Here is a 16,249-nt window from a genome sequence, read left to right as displayed (position 1 = left end):
ACAAACACACACACCGACACAGCGACTGGTCCAGGCTCCAACACCCACATAGACACTGTGGCTACTGTCTGTTCCAGGCCAGAGCAGGGGCGGCCAGGGGAAGCAGCCCTCCAAATATAGCCCCTATATGTGTCCTTGTGTAGTTATTAAGAGATTTACACCACCTCAAACGGCTGAGGTCAGGGAAATGATACATCCCACTGCTCTCTGGTTGGAAAAAAGACAGACAGCATGGAGGAAAAAAAATGATAATTGGTCAGTTTTTCTGTGGCCAGTGGTGGTCTAAGATGAATTGGCTGGCTCTTTAGGGATGAAAGTGATCATTCAGCTGCCCACAAACACACACACTCATAGACACACACACTTGAGATGTGAATCCTGTGGCTAAGTTCCAGCTGGCAGAGATACACGCCGTTTGGCGACACACTGTTCACAGCTTCCAGTAGGGGGGTTTAGTGGGCTCCATTTTTTTTTGGGGGGGGGGGGGGGGGGGGGGGGGGTCATTCTAACAGGCCTGGAGCTCATTAACCCAGGACCCACAGTTGCTGTTAACACCACTAATCAACTGGGAGGCAGCTTGAAACTTTCTCTCTCCTCCTCTATTTTTGCTCCTTCTTTTCTCTTGCGCAAGCCTGTCAGAAGGGCAGCACTGAGATGTCCCTTCTTTGATCTCATTTAAGACATTTTCATTATTAATTGAAGCACCTGTGTGTATTTCATAAGGCACTTTCTTTCTTTTAAACTTAAAGGGCACCACAGGAATTAGGATAAAATGTGAAGTCCCTTCTACCAAATGCAGTCCCTAACAGAGAAGTTAGGAGGCTCATTGTGCTAAATGTTTAGAATGAAATGGTTTTAAATGTATTGCTCTCGGCAAACATTGTGTCTTGTCGAAAGAAGCAGACTCTTTTTTCTGTGTTAATAGGCACTCTTTGCCCAGTTGACCCTGGCTGCAGCCACAGCATGTAAGGCCCAACCACCAATTTGACTTCTCCGCTACAGGACTTGGGGCCAGAGGGGTGCCGGTGCTCCACACCAACCCCATTTCAGAGGGGTTTCTGTGGTTAGATGAATATTTAATGTGTCAGGGTGCACTTAGGAAAGAATGCCCTTGTTTTCTCTCTATGATATCATAACCACAAGATAGAGCTGGGAGATGGGAGCCAATGCACACATGAGGTCTAAACAGCAGCGCTCAATATGCATCCCGAGCTGAAAATGGATGCTAAAGGTTGTAGATTTACTAGCCTCATCTCAGAGAAGTGGTCGCATCATCTGAAAGCATTATGGAAGGCTACAAAGAACAAATAAAATGCTTGATATAAAATGTCTGGTATTAACGATGTACTGAAAGGCTATGGCTGTGTTTTGAAGAAATGGGTGTGCCGTTCCCAGCCCTGCTTTGTTTTGTGTGTGTGTTTTCATTTTCTGATAGTGCTTTATCTTCACTGCAGAAAAACTTGAGATGTAGCTTTGCTCTTTTGCCCCGTGCTTTGAAGCATGTGGAAAGTTCAAGTGTGAGTGATGTAAAAAGTGTGAAGTTGTTGCAAACAGTGTTCTTAAGACCAGACTAGACCACATGAACAGAACACTCCACTAAGTCTTACCCAGCTTTCCCTCCACAAAGCCCATATCAGCTCAGTGTGGAGATGGTGTTTGCTCACTGAGGTGACTGCCAGGACTTAAACACGATGCCGCAGCTAAATGATCACCCAATACGACTTGTTTCCTCCTTCACCCCCCACTGTTTCTATGCTTCTCCTCTCTCTTTTCGCTGTCCGTCTCTGACTCCATTGAAAGAAAGAAACATATGTTCCCGTGTCCAAAGGGAGACACATTAAACACAAGCTCTTTTTAGTAAAGGGCTGGGTGCTTTTTCAGGGGCAAAGTGAAACTCTATCTGAACTGCAAAGGGCAATACGTGCTTTGGCCCTGACCCAAGTCTGCACTGAATATATTTGAAGTGTAAATATTTGTATTCAACATATAAATGGACTTGATAGGCCCCTGATAACAGACTAGAATTAATGTGGAGTGCATGTATGACACTTAAAACTATGTCTGGACTGTAAAGTCTGTGCATGTATGGTATGGGATTACATACAAAAATGAAAGGAACATTTCTGTGTCGAATGTGAAGGCTAAAAAATGTCAGATTTCTTTTCTTTATATACAAGCTGTGAGTCATTTTGTTCTTGCCAATATGTAAAAAGCTTTTATCTTTCCTTTCAGTTAAGGGAAGCCCTTGCAGTTTGTATACTGAAAGTATTCAAAAAGGCACAAACACAAGTGCTGCATCCTTATCTAACTTTTGAAACCCAGCAGTGCAATGTGGGGCGACAGTTGAGCACATGTTGCACTGGGGCCTACTTGCCTGCGAGCAAACTTCCGTCTGCCCTCAACAGACTCTGAGGACGTTTCAACATCTGTTGAGCAAAGTCTTATACACCTGTCTTCCTCTTCCTCCTCTCTAGCGGACCTGAACCCCCCACGTTCTCGTTCCCACCCTGCTTCTTTCCGCCACTCATTCTCATACTTCCCTTTTCGTTCTATTACAGCTCAAGGAGTGTCTCTGCAGCAGAAGTGCATTTGGCACTGCGTTTCCCAAGGCCACCAATCACCGTTGGGTATTTACAGTGGAGCGAATCAAAGTTCTTGTTTTGAGGCTGACCCTGAAGGATGTGGGTTTTACCCTTGGCTGGTGATTGTGGCTGTCTCGTCTGGGCCTAAATGAGTCGATGCTAGCCACACAGACATCACACTGCTTTAAACTAATTTACATAACACGTTCAGTATAAATCCATCCAAGTTTCTACAACTGTATTATTATTGTGAATTGAATTTCTCAGTAAACAAGCTATGACTTGTCATCTCTATTGTTAGGATTTTTTTTGTGGAAACATTATTTAGGCTCTCAGGAGGACATCAACAGACATTTTGGCATGCTTTTATCTGTAGTTGGCCCTCTATGGCAACAGCTGGGGGAGTGTCTGGTCCCTCAGGCAGATGCATCAGCTTCTCTCTGGGGACATCAGCAGTGTGAAAATCCCCCTTGCAGGCCTGAAAACAAGCTGCACACAGCGGAAGTTGCTACATGAGACTGTTTGAGCAAAGAGCACAGCCTTCCTTTTCTGATAAGGGGATAAAGTGCTTTGCGTACATCTGTGCATGTGTGTGCATAACAGAAGCAGTGCCACACAAGGACAGCCCTACAGCAAGGCAGGTTGAGGCAGGCAGGGAGGGTGAAGGGGTGCCAAAATAAGGCCCAGTGCACCCGGATTCTCTAACAATATAACAAGGCCCGTAGCTCGATGAAAGCAATCATCCCTCTTTTGTCTCGCTATTCTATACTCTGTGTGTGTGTGTGCAACTGTGTGTGTACTGCTCTGAGACGTGTTGGGGTGATGCGAGTGGGACTGTTTTTCAGGCCTTTTGGCCGCTTGCCGGCAGACTTTGCAGATATCCCAGTGCTGCTGCTGCTTTGGCCTTGTTGTGCACAGTAGGCCTATTTGGCTCCAGTGACAGATCATATTAAAGCAATAAGCTGCTTTGAGTGTTATTTTAGCTCTAATGGTGAATAAGGTTGACGTGCATGTCTCTGTGTGTGTGTGTGTTCATGTTTGCGTGTACGTGATAGTCAGGTTGTTCTAAGCAGCGAGGTGACGGGGGAAAGGTGGGGGCCTTTGCAAAGCTGTGGGAAAGGAAAGCAAGCTGCTGCTGTCACATACATCAATGCAACGCCAGCAGATGTGTCAAACGGCTACGCATTCACACCTCTGTGCATACTAGCTCACACACAATGATGTGCAACATGCGAGCATTTGCCTTTAAACACACACAGTTCCACAGAATGACAATTGATATCCCAGGTGGCACAAATAAAAACGTGTGAAATGCAAAATGTGTGAATTTTCCACTCAGTAGACTTACATACCTCTGCATTAGTGTTAAGATTACGAGATTGACCTTTGTTACTGCGATGATTTTGGGCTGTTTTGAAGAGCCACAACTTCTCTCTATGTTTACCCAGAGGATTACAGCCTTCTTTGCTCCTGGAAGCAAAAGAAAGATCTTGCTACACCTATTATTTGCTCGCTGTTTCTAACCATTAAGGCCTGAAGAAATAAATATAAAAACCGCAGGGTGGTGGTACACGGCGTCTTTTCCAGTAACCAGCAGGTGCCTTCTTCCCACAAACCAGCCCCCCCCTCCACACACACACACACACACACACACACTCCACCCTCGTCCCCCACTGCCCCAACACAGAAAACGGTTTATTGTCATAATGTGGCGAGTAGAAAAATATTCCTCCACTCATGGGCCATTTATTTTTCTAAATGCAGATCGGAACTTTTATTGAATTACAGCTGAAAGGTTGTAATGGCTCCCTCCTGTATGGGTCAGTGTAAATAAGGAAGAGTGAGCACACACAGAGTGGGCATTTTACTTCCCTTCATAGGTAAGTAAACAGGAAAGACGTTTGGCTGCTGAGTTTAGAAGGGAGTGGGTCGGTGGAGAGACAGATTTGGGGGTGGGGGGAAGGGTAGAGGTGTTAGCCAAGCTTCTCAGTTGTTTGTGAGAAAGTGTCTTCTCTTTACATCATCAGAATGAATTAAAAGTGCTGTCTGTGGCCTCTGTAAATAATTCTGTAATTCCTAATGTGTCCTGCTGTTCTCTCTGGCGTCAGCAAACATAGGGTGGAAATTTTGGTCTAAGTGGAAAAATAAAGGGCATGTCACCCCGAAGCTATTGTGCATGTCGCAGACAGGCACTGCACTGTTTCAAAACCTTAGACAATGTTCTTCTTTTTGCTTCTTTTTAGCAGAAATGTTGTATTGACGCTGCAGCAACATGCAGAACAACAAACAGAGGAGAGAGGAAAGGTGCCAGTAATAGATTAATGGCTATATTTTCTTTGTTTATATCACAGTTTAGTTGAGGTATTTAGACAAATTAGCTCTGCTCTCACAGGAAAGCCTAAGTCCAAAAGCTTAAGTAGGATTACCAGCAGCTGTGTGTGTGTGTGTGTCTGTGTGTGTAGTCCTCAGAGGGAATAGGCCTCAAAGCTCCTAGATGTGGTTAAGGTGGCAAGAGTGGTCAAAGAGCCTCCATCTTGGTCCCTTTTTACCCTCCCACGACAAAATTTGATCATATTACCTATGCTTTTTAAATGTGTCCTGTCACACGCAATGATTCTGACAGCAACAGCCCTGCAACCGTTTATATCTGACAGAAGACAACGCTACAGATATTTAATGGTGGAGTGGAATTAGCTGTTTGCAACGCCCAGACTTTCTTTATGACTGCTGGAGGCGACTGTCCTCCTCTGTCGTGCAGCACAAGTTTCAGACCCTAAAAATGTGGTGAATGTTTGTCCCAACACACAAGCTCCTCTCTAAAATAAGTACAGAACTATTCAGTATTCACCACAGCATTCCAGTGGATTTATCAGTCGGCCAATATTTGCTCTACTTCTAATCACTGAGGCCATGTATGACGCGTCTGGAGTGACCCCAGAGGAAAGGAAGAACGCCACAGTCATCGGCCTGCAGTCACGGCAGACGCCACAGACTGTCGTTTCCTTGAAGAAGACATAAAATCAGGCCTTTATCTGTTCCCATCTGTCTCTAAGTGGTGTCGAGGCAGATTTTCTTCTCCACCAAATAATAAATTAGGTGGTCATGAGTTTTATTGTTGAGGCTGGCTGCCATTTGTCTGTAAATGTGTGATTGTGTGAATGCTTAGGCCCTCTATGTCTCCGGGTTATGCAGTCACGGTGAGGTATTAGTCAGGAAAGCACCCAGCGTCACGTATGCCACTGTTTTCCCCCTCCCCTGGCACTGATACACCTGTAGGCCCTTCTCTCAAAGACACCCTTCTCTATTTTCAAACATCAAAGTTGCCTTTGAGAGAGCAATTCGCACCGAGGGTGAGCCTTTCATGTGATTTGTGGAGCATGGGCGTGGTCCGGTGGGGACCGACTTAAAGAGATGCACCTGGCAGGTGCATGAGCTGAGCACACGCACACGCAAATGCATACGCAACAACACACATGCTATCTTTTTGTTTACTTTACACAGAGACTGCAATATCACAGGAAAAATAACACAGCAAATGTCATTGTTTGTCTATTTGCATACTTTGTACAGTCTGTGTGCCAAATGCAAATAAAATCAACCCGCCAACTCCAACATGCACCCCCCACCGCCCTCCCTCCCCTCCCCTCACCCGCCATTCTCCTCCTGGAGCTGTGTGAACACACCCCGCCGAGTAAATACATGCAACAAAACACAACAGCGCTTGTGTGATTTCGGTGGAAGTGTGGGTCTGTGGGTGGTAAAGTGTGTCAGCTCCATCTGAATGTATACAGGTATTGCATGTGCTCTGTGTAATAATGTTAGTGGTTTGGATGAATTCATGTGTATCATTTAAGTATCATTAGACAAATTGCAAACTTTGAGGCTCCCACATCCTCAGCTTTCCTCTCTCCACTAATTTTCTTATTGCTCCATAAACAAAAAAAAATGTTGATAAGATTTCCCCCAAAAATTGCCAAATAATCTAATTTCTGAAAATAGGTCTTTCTAAAGTATTTCTAATATTCACACACGCACTGGAACTCTGAGCGTTGATTTTCACACACAGATAACTGCCTCAAATCTGTTTGTAGATATTCAGGGAAATTACTTTTTCTCACCTCAATTTCAAAATCATTCATGCACAAATATTTCTACATCCTCACATTTTTCTGCAGGTATGTAAATTATATCTATCATATATATATATAGCAAACTTGACTTGATGTTGATGTTCACATGTGCAGATGCTTTCTTTTTAATTATTATTTCAGGCTCTAGAAAAGCAACACACACACACACACACACACACACACACACCCCGTGCTGTGAAGATTATTTCTAAACATCATTTAACAAGCTCACAATATCTCCAATCCTTTTTTTGATCTCTCTCTCTCTGACCCACACTGAGCTCGTCCCAGGGGCCGATTCATTTCAGGTCAAGAGATACAGAAATACAAATGGCCCATCCCCTGTGGGGAAATAGGCAGCAGTTGATGTCATGTATAAGTGAGGAGAGCAAGTAGGGCAACAAAAATATAGTGGAGGGATTAATTGGTGAGAATAACCCCCGCTCGAGTGTATGAGTTCAGAGGCATCTGACAGCAGTGACAAACAGGGAGGGATTCAATACTTCAGTCATCTGTTTTCCTTTTTTTGAATTTGCATCTCAGTATGCTCTCTCTTGTTGCTGGATGTGATATTTTGTTAAAGCTGAACTGGAGGGAGAGTTTTTGTCAGCAGTTTGAGCTCAGCAGAAGTCTGATAATAAAGTATGACAGCTATATCGGGGGGGTTGGGGGTTGGTAGGGGTATGATGACGAATGCCGGATGTGTGATGAGGAAATCAGCAGCAAGGCAGACAAAAATACTTAGCTCGACATACAGAACACAGAGGAACAGAGTGCTGTCAGTGTGTTTATAAGCACTTACACTCTGGTGTGTGTCAGGGCAAGTGCAAATAAATTAGTGTACACAACTGTGCCTATACAGTGAGTGCCTTCCTGCTCAAGCGTTTTCAGAAGGCATGGCGTTCTTTGTTACATTGCCGCAGGCGAGCCACTGCTGCAGCCCTGTCCGTCAGGTTCTCTTGACTGGATCAGTAAACATTAATAAAACCTCCCCCCCTCCTCCACCCTCAGCGCCAGCTCCTGCCGTGGCTCGGCTGGCAGCCATGCAAATGCAGGCCGTACGCAAACAGCCTGCGAAGCCCTTGTGCAGCCCCGCCCCGAAGCCCTGCCAGCCTGCAGACAGGTGAGCACAGCGCTGGCCAAGAGTGGCTTCAGGCTGTCTGCACCGAGATGTGCGGGGCCGCGCTGTGTGGCATTACTGATGAAAAATAGAAAGCCAGGATCAAAGCAGTATAACTGTCTCAGAGGATGACATTTCTAATGAAAAAATGCTGTTAGTTTTATGTGCTGGCAATGGTGCCTCTCTGCTTTGGCTCTGAACGCTGTACAGCCGATATAATGTGGTGCCTTGTGGTTAGAAAAGAATCTGATTATTTTTATGGTCCTAATAATGTTTGAATGGTTGTGTGTGTTCCTGTGCTTTGAGTGTGCTGGAACATGACTGACATTATAGTCTTAGAATGTGCTTCTTGTTTAAATATGAGAGGTCCTTTATCTCGTCTTGTGTGATTTCTATTTTGAGGCTGAGTCCTTCAATACACCAACGTCGGACTGAAAACTCATCTTCAGATCTGACAGCTCATTCAAACCAATGCAAGGAATTAATAATAAGTAAATATACTCCTCCTCTGAATGCTGATACTGTTTTTTTAGTGCAGTGTAACTGGATATATTAATTCACATTCTGCACAAATCTAATCATCTCTGTCTTTGTCATCTTTAAACTAAAGAATAAATCATATTCAGATGTTTTTTTTTAAATAACCAGAAGTTTATTTTCTGTCATTCTATGAATTCCCTCTCAGCACTGTGAAATAGAGTTTAATGGAGCCCTAAATTCCTACAGGCCTATATTAAACAGTGTCACTTTATAGCACCCAGCGCCAGTGTAAAAGTAGCATGGCCACTCTGACGCCTCAGCTGGAGCCGCAACATGTTGACAGACAGACAGGAGACAACCTGAATGTACACAGTTATTTCAAACCCAGCCACTCGCAGATGCTTGTGAGAGTACATTTATGCACGCACACACACACACATATACCTACACATGTATGCTCTTTTTCTTTAAACAAGAGAATGGAAGCCATCCACACATGTAATACAGTGTTTATTATTATCTAGTCCTTCCCTCCTTTGCTGTTCTCTTTTATACCTCTGCAAATAGCATCCAGCTTGGCAGGTGGCTGATGTCCCTCTCCATGTGCCCCTCTGCTCCCTGTGCCAGCTATATCCCCTCTTATGTGGCACTTGCAACCACTCTCACTGTCCCTTCAGTGTTCTGTTTTGACTGGGCTAAATCCACCCTGTTCCAAATATCCACCTCTAAAGACATGAGCATGACCCACAGACATCCACATGAACAAAGACCTCTAAAACCCTGCACTTTAGAACCATCAAAAGCTCGATCCCTTCATAGAAATGATCGCGAAATCCTACCCATCTCATCTATCCCACCTTGAGCTCACACAAAATGTATGCTTGTACGCACATACGGACTCTAACCCTCAGTAACTGACTCATCTGAGTAACACAACTCCCCACCAGCAGTATTAAACCACATGTGAACGTAGCCGTGGCTGAACGATGGCGCTAACAGCTATAGCTTGCTCAGCCTCCCTGCTAGGGCTAACAGTGGCTGGAGTCTGCCCTGTGTTAAATCAGCGAGCCACTTATGTGGTCGGGCAGGTACGACCCCTCTGACCAGCAGTGAGAAAGGCAGGGGTGAGAAGGAGGAGGAGAAGGAGAGTTCCACTGAGCTGAGCCACCTGTGGCTTGGAGACTCACTCAGCTCCTCTTAGTGGTCTTGGGTTATGCCTTAATGTGCTTTACAGTTTCCTCTGACTGGGCCCTTCCCTGTGCCTGCTGCACACACATGCACGCGCACACACACACACACACACACACACACACACACACACACACACACAAACCTGCTATTCTAGTGAGGACAATATGCTGCCCTACATTCATTCTCAAGAGGCTTACCATAACCACTGCAGGCCTAACCCCAAGCTTCACCCAGACTCAATCCTGATCTTAACCCCAAAACCAAGTCTTAACCCCAAAATAAATCTGGTGAATGCTCATCCTTTCACATGTGATGGTGTGAGAGATTTTTTACCTCCACAATGTGATGAGTGCCTAACACACACACCCACCCCGGTATCATCTGCTGTATATGAGTCATGTTTCTTTAGTATAGAGAGATACTGACACATTTCACCAGGAATAGCTGTTCTCATCGGGAGCCACTGCACCACAATGCACTTTAGCATGTAACGACATTGGTGTTGGTGGGTGTTATGGGTGTGTGCACGTGCGTTGTACTCACTGCGCGGTTCTCGGGGTCCATCCACGGTGACCTTGATGGCGCGGTGGTAGGTGGCCACCTGTGGCGGTCCGGTGAACACGGTGATGGTCAAAGTGAAGCTTTTTCCTGCAGCACAGCAACACGTCCGTGATTTTTATGAGATGTTTCACTTTAGGAAGAGATTTTTCTAATTATTTGTAAAACTATTATGTCCTGTTGTTGCAACAATGCCTCACTTGTTCAACTTTAAATATCATCTGCCTTTATCTCGCTGCCGTCTTTGAATTAAATATATATATATATATATATCTCAAAGCCACGGGCCCTGTCTCTTGACGCTCTGACTGTGGGTATGATTCCTATTACTAAGAGAATGTCTTCCAGATTGTCCCAGAGAGCTAACAGCAATAGTTTATTGTTCAACAAGGCGGGATCTTGCTCCCATATGCATCAAAGTCCCTGCAGTGAGGAGGAAGGTTGCACCATGTAGCGGGTCCGGAGCTCAGCTCGGAGAAAGGCATCTCTTGTTAAAAAAGAGACTGCGTGGGAGGACAGAAAAAAAATCCTCGTGTGGGATAATTGACTACAGAAATGATGGGTTACTTTTTAATTCCATTTTCCATTCATGAAATCACAAGTCATTTGACATTAAAAAGAAAAGGCCAGAAAGGCTTTTTAGAAAACACTGGTGCCTCCGCTTTAAGATTTTTGTGAACAGTCAGATCTATGAAAATATGTGTATTTGTGCAGGAATGGGTGAATATTGAGAGGTTTTGATTTACTGGGTATATAGTACAAAATGTTGCTCAGTAGGCCTGGGCTTTAACCACAACATCCTGCAAACAGGCCTGTATGTGTGAGAATTTTTATGCAGCAATTGAACACAACACCCACGATGAATGATGCGGGTCTAAACGGAGACGGGGATTATTGGACATATTGCTCAAGGGCAAAACAAAAAAAAAAATGCTAGGAGGTATTTCATCCGCCCCTCCGACTTGCACCACGTGGATAATTATTTGTATTCTCTCGGATTAAGATCATTATACAGCCACATTGCAACTGTGCACCGTGACGCAGGACAGATGTTTCGGATGACACCCGTGGACATCAGTTGGCAAAGTGTGGGCACTCCCCGTACCCATACCTAAATGGTCCCACATTTGCAGATCAATATTGTTTAATAACCATAATATAAGGGGCATCGTGAATCAGTATTCACTGTATGTGCGTCCCTGCAGCACATCTGGAGTCATGTATATTTTTTTTCTAATTCGCTCAAAAATAATAATACGCTATCGGCTGTCAGTCGTTATTCCACTTAGACCCAGAAATATGATCCAGTAGTTTTATTATAAGTACGTTTCCAAATGTTGCTGCAAATGGCATTAGGAGCAGAGGCTCTCAGGGTGCGCAGCCCTGTGTGTGTGTGAGTGTCTGAGGTTAAACTCACCTCGTCCGCTCCTGCCCACGAAGCGCAGGTCGTTAAAGCGGGCAACCTGGTTCTTCATCACGGCGGATGCGTTCCTCAGTTCGGCCGAATAATTCTCGTCGTTCCCAGCCATCACGGTTACCAGAGTGCCGTCGGGAACATCACCGAGAGCCACGACCTGTGCACAGGAGAAAGCCAGCGGTCACTCTGGGTCACCAAACCAAATGTACACACTGCGCGCGTAAAACCGCATCCGGCTCCCATATATTAAACGCAGATATCTTTACAATTTCACCACAATGTCAACAATAAACTGAGGTCTCCCTGAGGACTCCCTTCACTGTCAACTGTCAACATTCAAACAGGAAAATAAAGTCAAAGTGCATTCTGTTACCTTCTTCATTTTCCCTATGATCTAATGTCGTCATCTCCAAACATATTATTACAACTGATGGTTAAAAGGCCCATATTGACCCTGTGTCAAAGGATTCTTAAAACATCCATAATCATAGCTAACATATAAAATTATAAGAAAACTAAGTTCACTATTATTCTGGTCCGACTTTACAAGGATATTATTTTGTATAAATCCAATAAATGTAAAGTTTCTATATTTTAATATTACAGTTTATATATATTCAGAAGATAAAACCTCACTCCAATTTATAAATGCATACAATAGGATTACCTCTTCAAACCCCTTTGGTTTGTTTGAGGTCTTTTCATCTTTAATGTTAAAACAATAAATTACAAGCAGAAGCAATGTGTCTTGCCTTGAAAGCCACGGGGAGCGTCTTGTTGCACCTCCAGTGAGACGGGAGGACAGAGCAGAGGAAGTTTGGGCTGTCGGTTCGGACCAGCTCGCCGGCGTGGTCCGCCAGGACGTCCACCACGTTCCTGGTGTCCGGTCTTGACCTGAGGGGCCCCGGGGTGGCCATGGCCCCGTTGCCGTCTCCAATCTTACTGCAGGGGAAGGACGTGGAGGGCGGCGTGAACCGTCTGGTGGTGGGCGGCTCTACGGGAATATGCATCACAACAGCTTGGGTCAGTGCCACCTGACTGGTTCAGAAGAGCAGAACTCTGAGGGGGGAAAGTGTCTTTTATCCAGACGCCGTCGGTCTCAAGAGTCCACTGTGAGCGCAAAGGGCTGAGGGCGAGAGCGCAGCGTGTAAGGAGCCTCGCTATCTCAATAGAAACAATAAACTCTGATGACTGTGTTTCTAGATCATCTGCACATGATGCGTCAGCTTGATGATCATCAGGGCTGTTCTGTTTTTCACTAACTGCAGCAAAAACGTTCAGACAAAAGCTCCCTTAAGTCTCTGACAGGGCTGAACTTATATCGGCGCTCTTATCTACCACACACTGAGAGGATACTTTCAGCTGCGTGTAAACAATATATCAACACCACCAAAAGTACTTAGGCTCTCACTTTAAATCGCAAATTAGTGAATGAACCCGCAAAATAATTTATTGCCAAACAACTGACAACAAATTGGCAGTGATCAGGTAATCCAGTCACCCTGTAAAAAGCGACGCAGTCCAGCTGACTGGCTGTCTCGGCTAAACTTTAAAAGAAATCAAGAATGAAAAAATAAACAAAAAAGTCAGTCGCCGTCTTGGATCTCACTTCAAAATCAAATTAATCGCAAAAATGTAAAATTAATTAAAAAAAAATTCACACTCGAATATCTACAGACAAACTGCAGCTGAAGTACAGCACTGTCCTATTCGTGCGTAAAAGTTCGTGCAGCCGTGTCCCCCGTTGAGTCTTCCCACAAACAACAGCGTAATGTTGGGATAAGAGGAGCGCTCCCGTCGATCCAGTTTCCTTTAAAAAAGTTATCCTTTTAGCTCATGGATCTGAAAGAGCCGTGAGGCTGAACAGAGTGCAGAGTGCTGCGATATTATTTTACCCTAGTCATTTAGTTTAGTGGTTGGGAGTGTGGGGATGATTTCCACCAATGAATCCGCTGGGTTGGGCTTTCATCAGACCAATCAAACTCTCCGCTGCTCCTTCAGCAACCCTGTGTGCTGCTGTCACTGACGACCTGGATTATTGATACATATCTGTGCTTTTCTTTTTACATGCTTTTTATGCTTTTTATTTAAGAATAAAGTACGACGAAAGAGGATTTTTAAAAAAAGAAACACATGGTTAAAAATGTCATTATTGCGCATGTAAAGCAAGTGCAAAGATTTTAGATTTTTCTCTTTTTTAAAACATTAATCCTGCTTTTTGTGTGAAGATGCTGAATTATTCTGATGCACATCTTAAAATATGTAAAACATCAGAGCATGTGCACCTCTACACTCCTTGCTCTTATCACAGCACCTCCTCTGACCCATCTCTATCAGAGCTGTTTATGACTCCTCCGCAGAAGCTCTGTGGTTGCACAGGCCTGCGGTTTTATTCTCATTTATTCATGTAATATCTGGAGGCTTCACACTTTGTCTCAAAGTAAATTAAACATTTTCATAGACTGAAATTATGCGTTATAAGGCAGATCCGTATCACTTTAATTGGCTGAACTGAATTAAACAAGAAAATTAAAGCAGTGTTTTTTTATTTTGTTCCACATCAAACGACACAACAGAGTAATCAGCGTGCGCCGGAGGCTAAATTCATTAGAAATGTTACATCAAATGACGGCACACCCTGCAGTCCCGCCGACATGCTGCCTTCTGACACTAGTTGGCGCATTTGCCTTTTCAATCGCTGTCAGCTCAGACGGTCTGCAGGCAGACATTTCACATCTGCAGAGGAAAGGAAACTTTTATCTGTGCTCTCAAACAGTCGGAAATATGAATTAATTTCGACTTTAGCCTAAACAGATTAACAGCTTCTATTTGTGTAGAGATTTTTATTACATTTTGAACATTTTTTCATACATGTAGGAACGAGTTTTTGGCTGAATCACAATAATAATGATTATTTTTGAGAAATCAAATTATTGTTAAATCTTTGGTGTTTATTCGTTTATTCATTGCGTGAAAAAGCCATTCGATGATGCAGAAGTTACATTTTCTTCTTTAAAAATAATAATTACAGAATTAACTGCTTCTGTAATTTGTGGCTTTTTCATTAATTTCTCAAGCATCGCTTAAAATATTATTAACACGGCCCACCCTTTGGCTGTGGTCAGCGCTGATGTCGTTTACTGTAAAAATGGAGTATGAAATTTAATGTTTTAAAAGTGCCTTAAAACATTAATTTAATTAATGACTTACGGACAGTAAAATAAATATTGAACAGGCCTGTGGATTTTCATTGCTAAGCATTTATAAAATGCATTAGAAACTAAATAGTAGTTTTATTTTAATAATGACATCTTTTATTCTCGTGCTCGCGCCTGCCTGCCTGCGTGCACGTGTGGGGACTTTTAAGTTGTTTACTTGCATGAGAGTAAATGAAGTGCAGTTAAGTGGCGTGAGGAGTCATCGCAGTGGCTTCATGTTTTCCTGCAGTTTCTGATAACAGCTGCAGAAGAAGAACATGTTAGCCTATTTTTAATAAAAGCCAAAATAAAAAAGGCTTTAAATGACGTGTGGCCATTAAATGTTTTTTTTTATATTTTATTTACCTGTTTGTGTGGCTACCACTTCTTTCTTTCTTTCTTTCTTTCTTTCTTGATGTGACTGTAGGGGATATAATTTAAAAAAAAACTCATGCCACTCACTAGAAATGACATCAAATCTAAGAACCTATGTTGTTTAATTCATCATCAAAAAAGAAGGGACACTTTAACATCATAAATGTCCCCTTTAAGACTGTATGTGTGTCAGATTTGGTCCAAACCACAGAAGCTTCACACATGGACTCAGGTCTGTGTGTGTAACAGCAGTAACCCTCTCTTTAAAACATCATGTCTGATCAGATCACCTATCATGCTGCCTCTATTCTGAGTACAGCTCGACTGGGACAATGACAATGCTGGTGATATTTTAGTCGTCCTCCTGCCCTAGTTCATTATTAATATGTGACCACACGCCCCAGCTATACCCTGCTCAGTTGTAATGTGTGCTCCGGGCGCCTGTCACATTTAGACCTCTGCATTTCAACATGCAGTTTCTACAGTTTCAGCCGCACAGGCATTGAGGACAGAGCCCGCCGTGCCCCTGAACGATTTTTAATGATCCAAGTGGGTTGAGCCTGAAATCAAGACAGAACTCCAGGAGGATATGTGAAACCCCGGACCCACCTCAAAAAGGCCTCAGCATGTATATTCACGGATAAAAAGAAAAAGGATCCTGCAGATGTAAATGAAGAAATCACATCGCTGTGTAGTGATTCTTACTCTGTAAAAACCTAAGATGTTGCCTCCATCCTTGTATTCCTTATCTGATCTGTGATGCATACACTCATTATAAATATGGCTCCCTGTGGTATCAGAAAGCAGTCAGAAAAAGTCATCAGGAAGCTCTAAATGTGTCATTATAACTCATTGGAGAAGTAAAATCACAAAGTTTAACAAATCAAATGACACCCTGCAGAAGAAACGAACCCTCCTCTGTGTGTTTTGAACCAGAGGAAACCCCACTTACTTTGGGTTACATGTGTAATGAGTCAGATTGTAAAGACTAATATGAATATGATCCCCATTAGCAGGGAAACCGCTGGAAGCCTTTGGGGTCTGTAAACGTATACCTGTCTCTAAATGCCACCCACGCTGCTTTCAGTGCCACTTAAAAGTCACTTTGAAGATGGGGACAGTCTTGGATACCTTTTTAAGTTTTTCACTTTTTCTCCCCTGAATATGATGTATTAGTCTGGGTAAACTCTGGGGCTATT

At 43.6% G+C, this 16,249-nt stretch overlaps 1 protein-coding gene across 2 annotated transcripts in view; it reads right to left on the bottom strand.

Moving 5' to 3' along the window:
* Nucleotides 1-16,249, bottom strand: part of runx3 (RUNX family transcription factor 3) — a 43,522-nt gene that overhangs the window by 14,406 nt on the left and 12,867 nt on the right. For both annotated transcript variants that reach the window (XM_028395257.1, XM_028395256.1), the window contains exons 3-5: nucleotides 12,231-12,472; nucleotides 11,479-11,635; nucleotides 10,047-10,151 (exon numbers count right to left, since the gene is read on the bottom strand). In XM_028395257.1, the coding sequence (XP_028251058.1) occupies nucleotides 10,047-10,151; nucleotides 11,479-11,635; nucleotides 12,231-12,472 (504 nt within the window). The remainder of the gene's footprint in view (nucleotides 1-10,046; nucleotides 10,152-11,478; nucleotides 11,636-12,230; nucleotides 12,473-16,249) is intronic.

The sequence above is a fragment of the Parambassis ranga genome, chromosome 22 (assembly GCF_900634625.1).
Source record: "Parambassis ranga chromosome 22, fParRan2.1, whole genome shotgun sequence".
NCBI lineage: Eukaryota > Metazoa > Chordata > Actinopteri > Ambassidae > Parambassis > Parambassis ranga.
The sequence above is the reverse complement of the archived record's forward strand: the minus strand, read 5'-3'. Positions and strand labels throughout refer to the sequence as shown.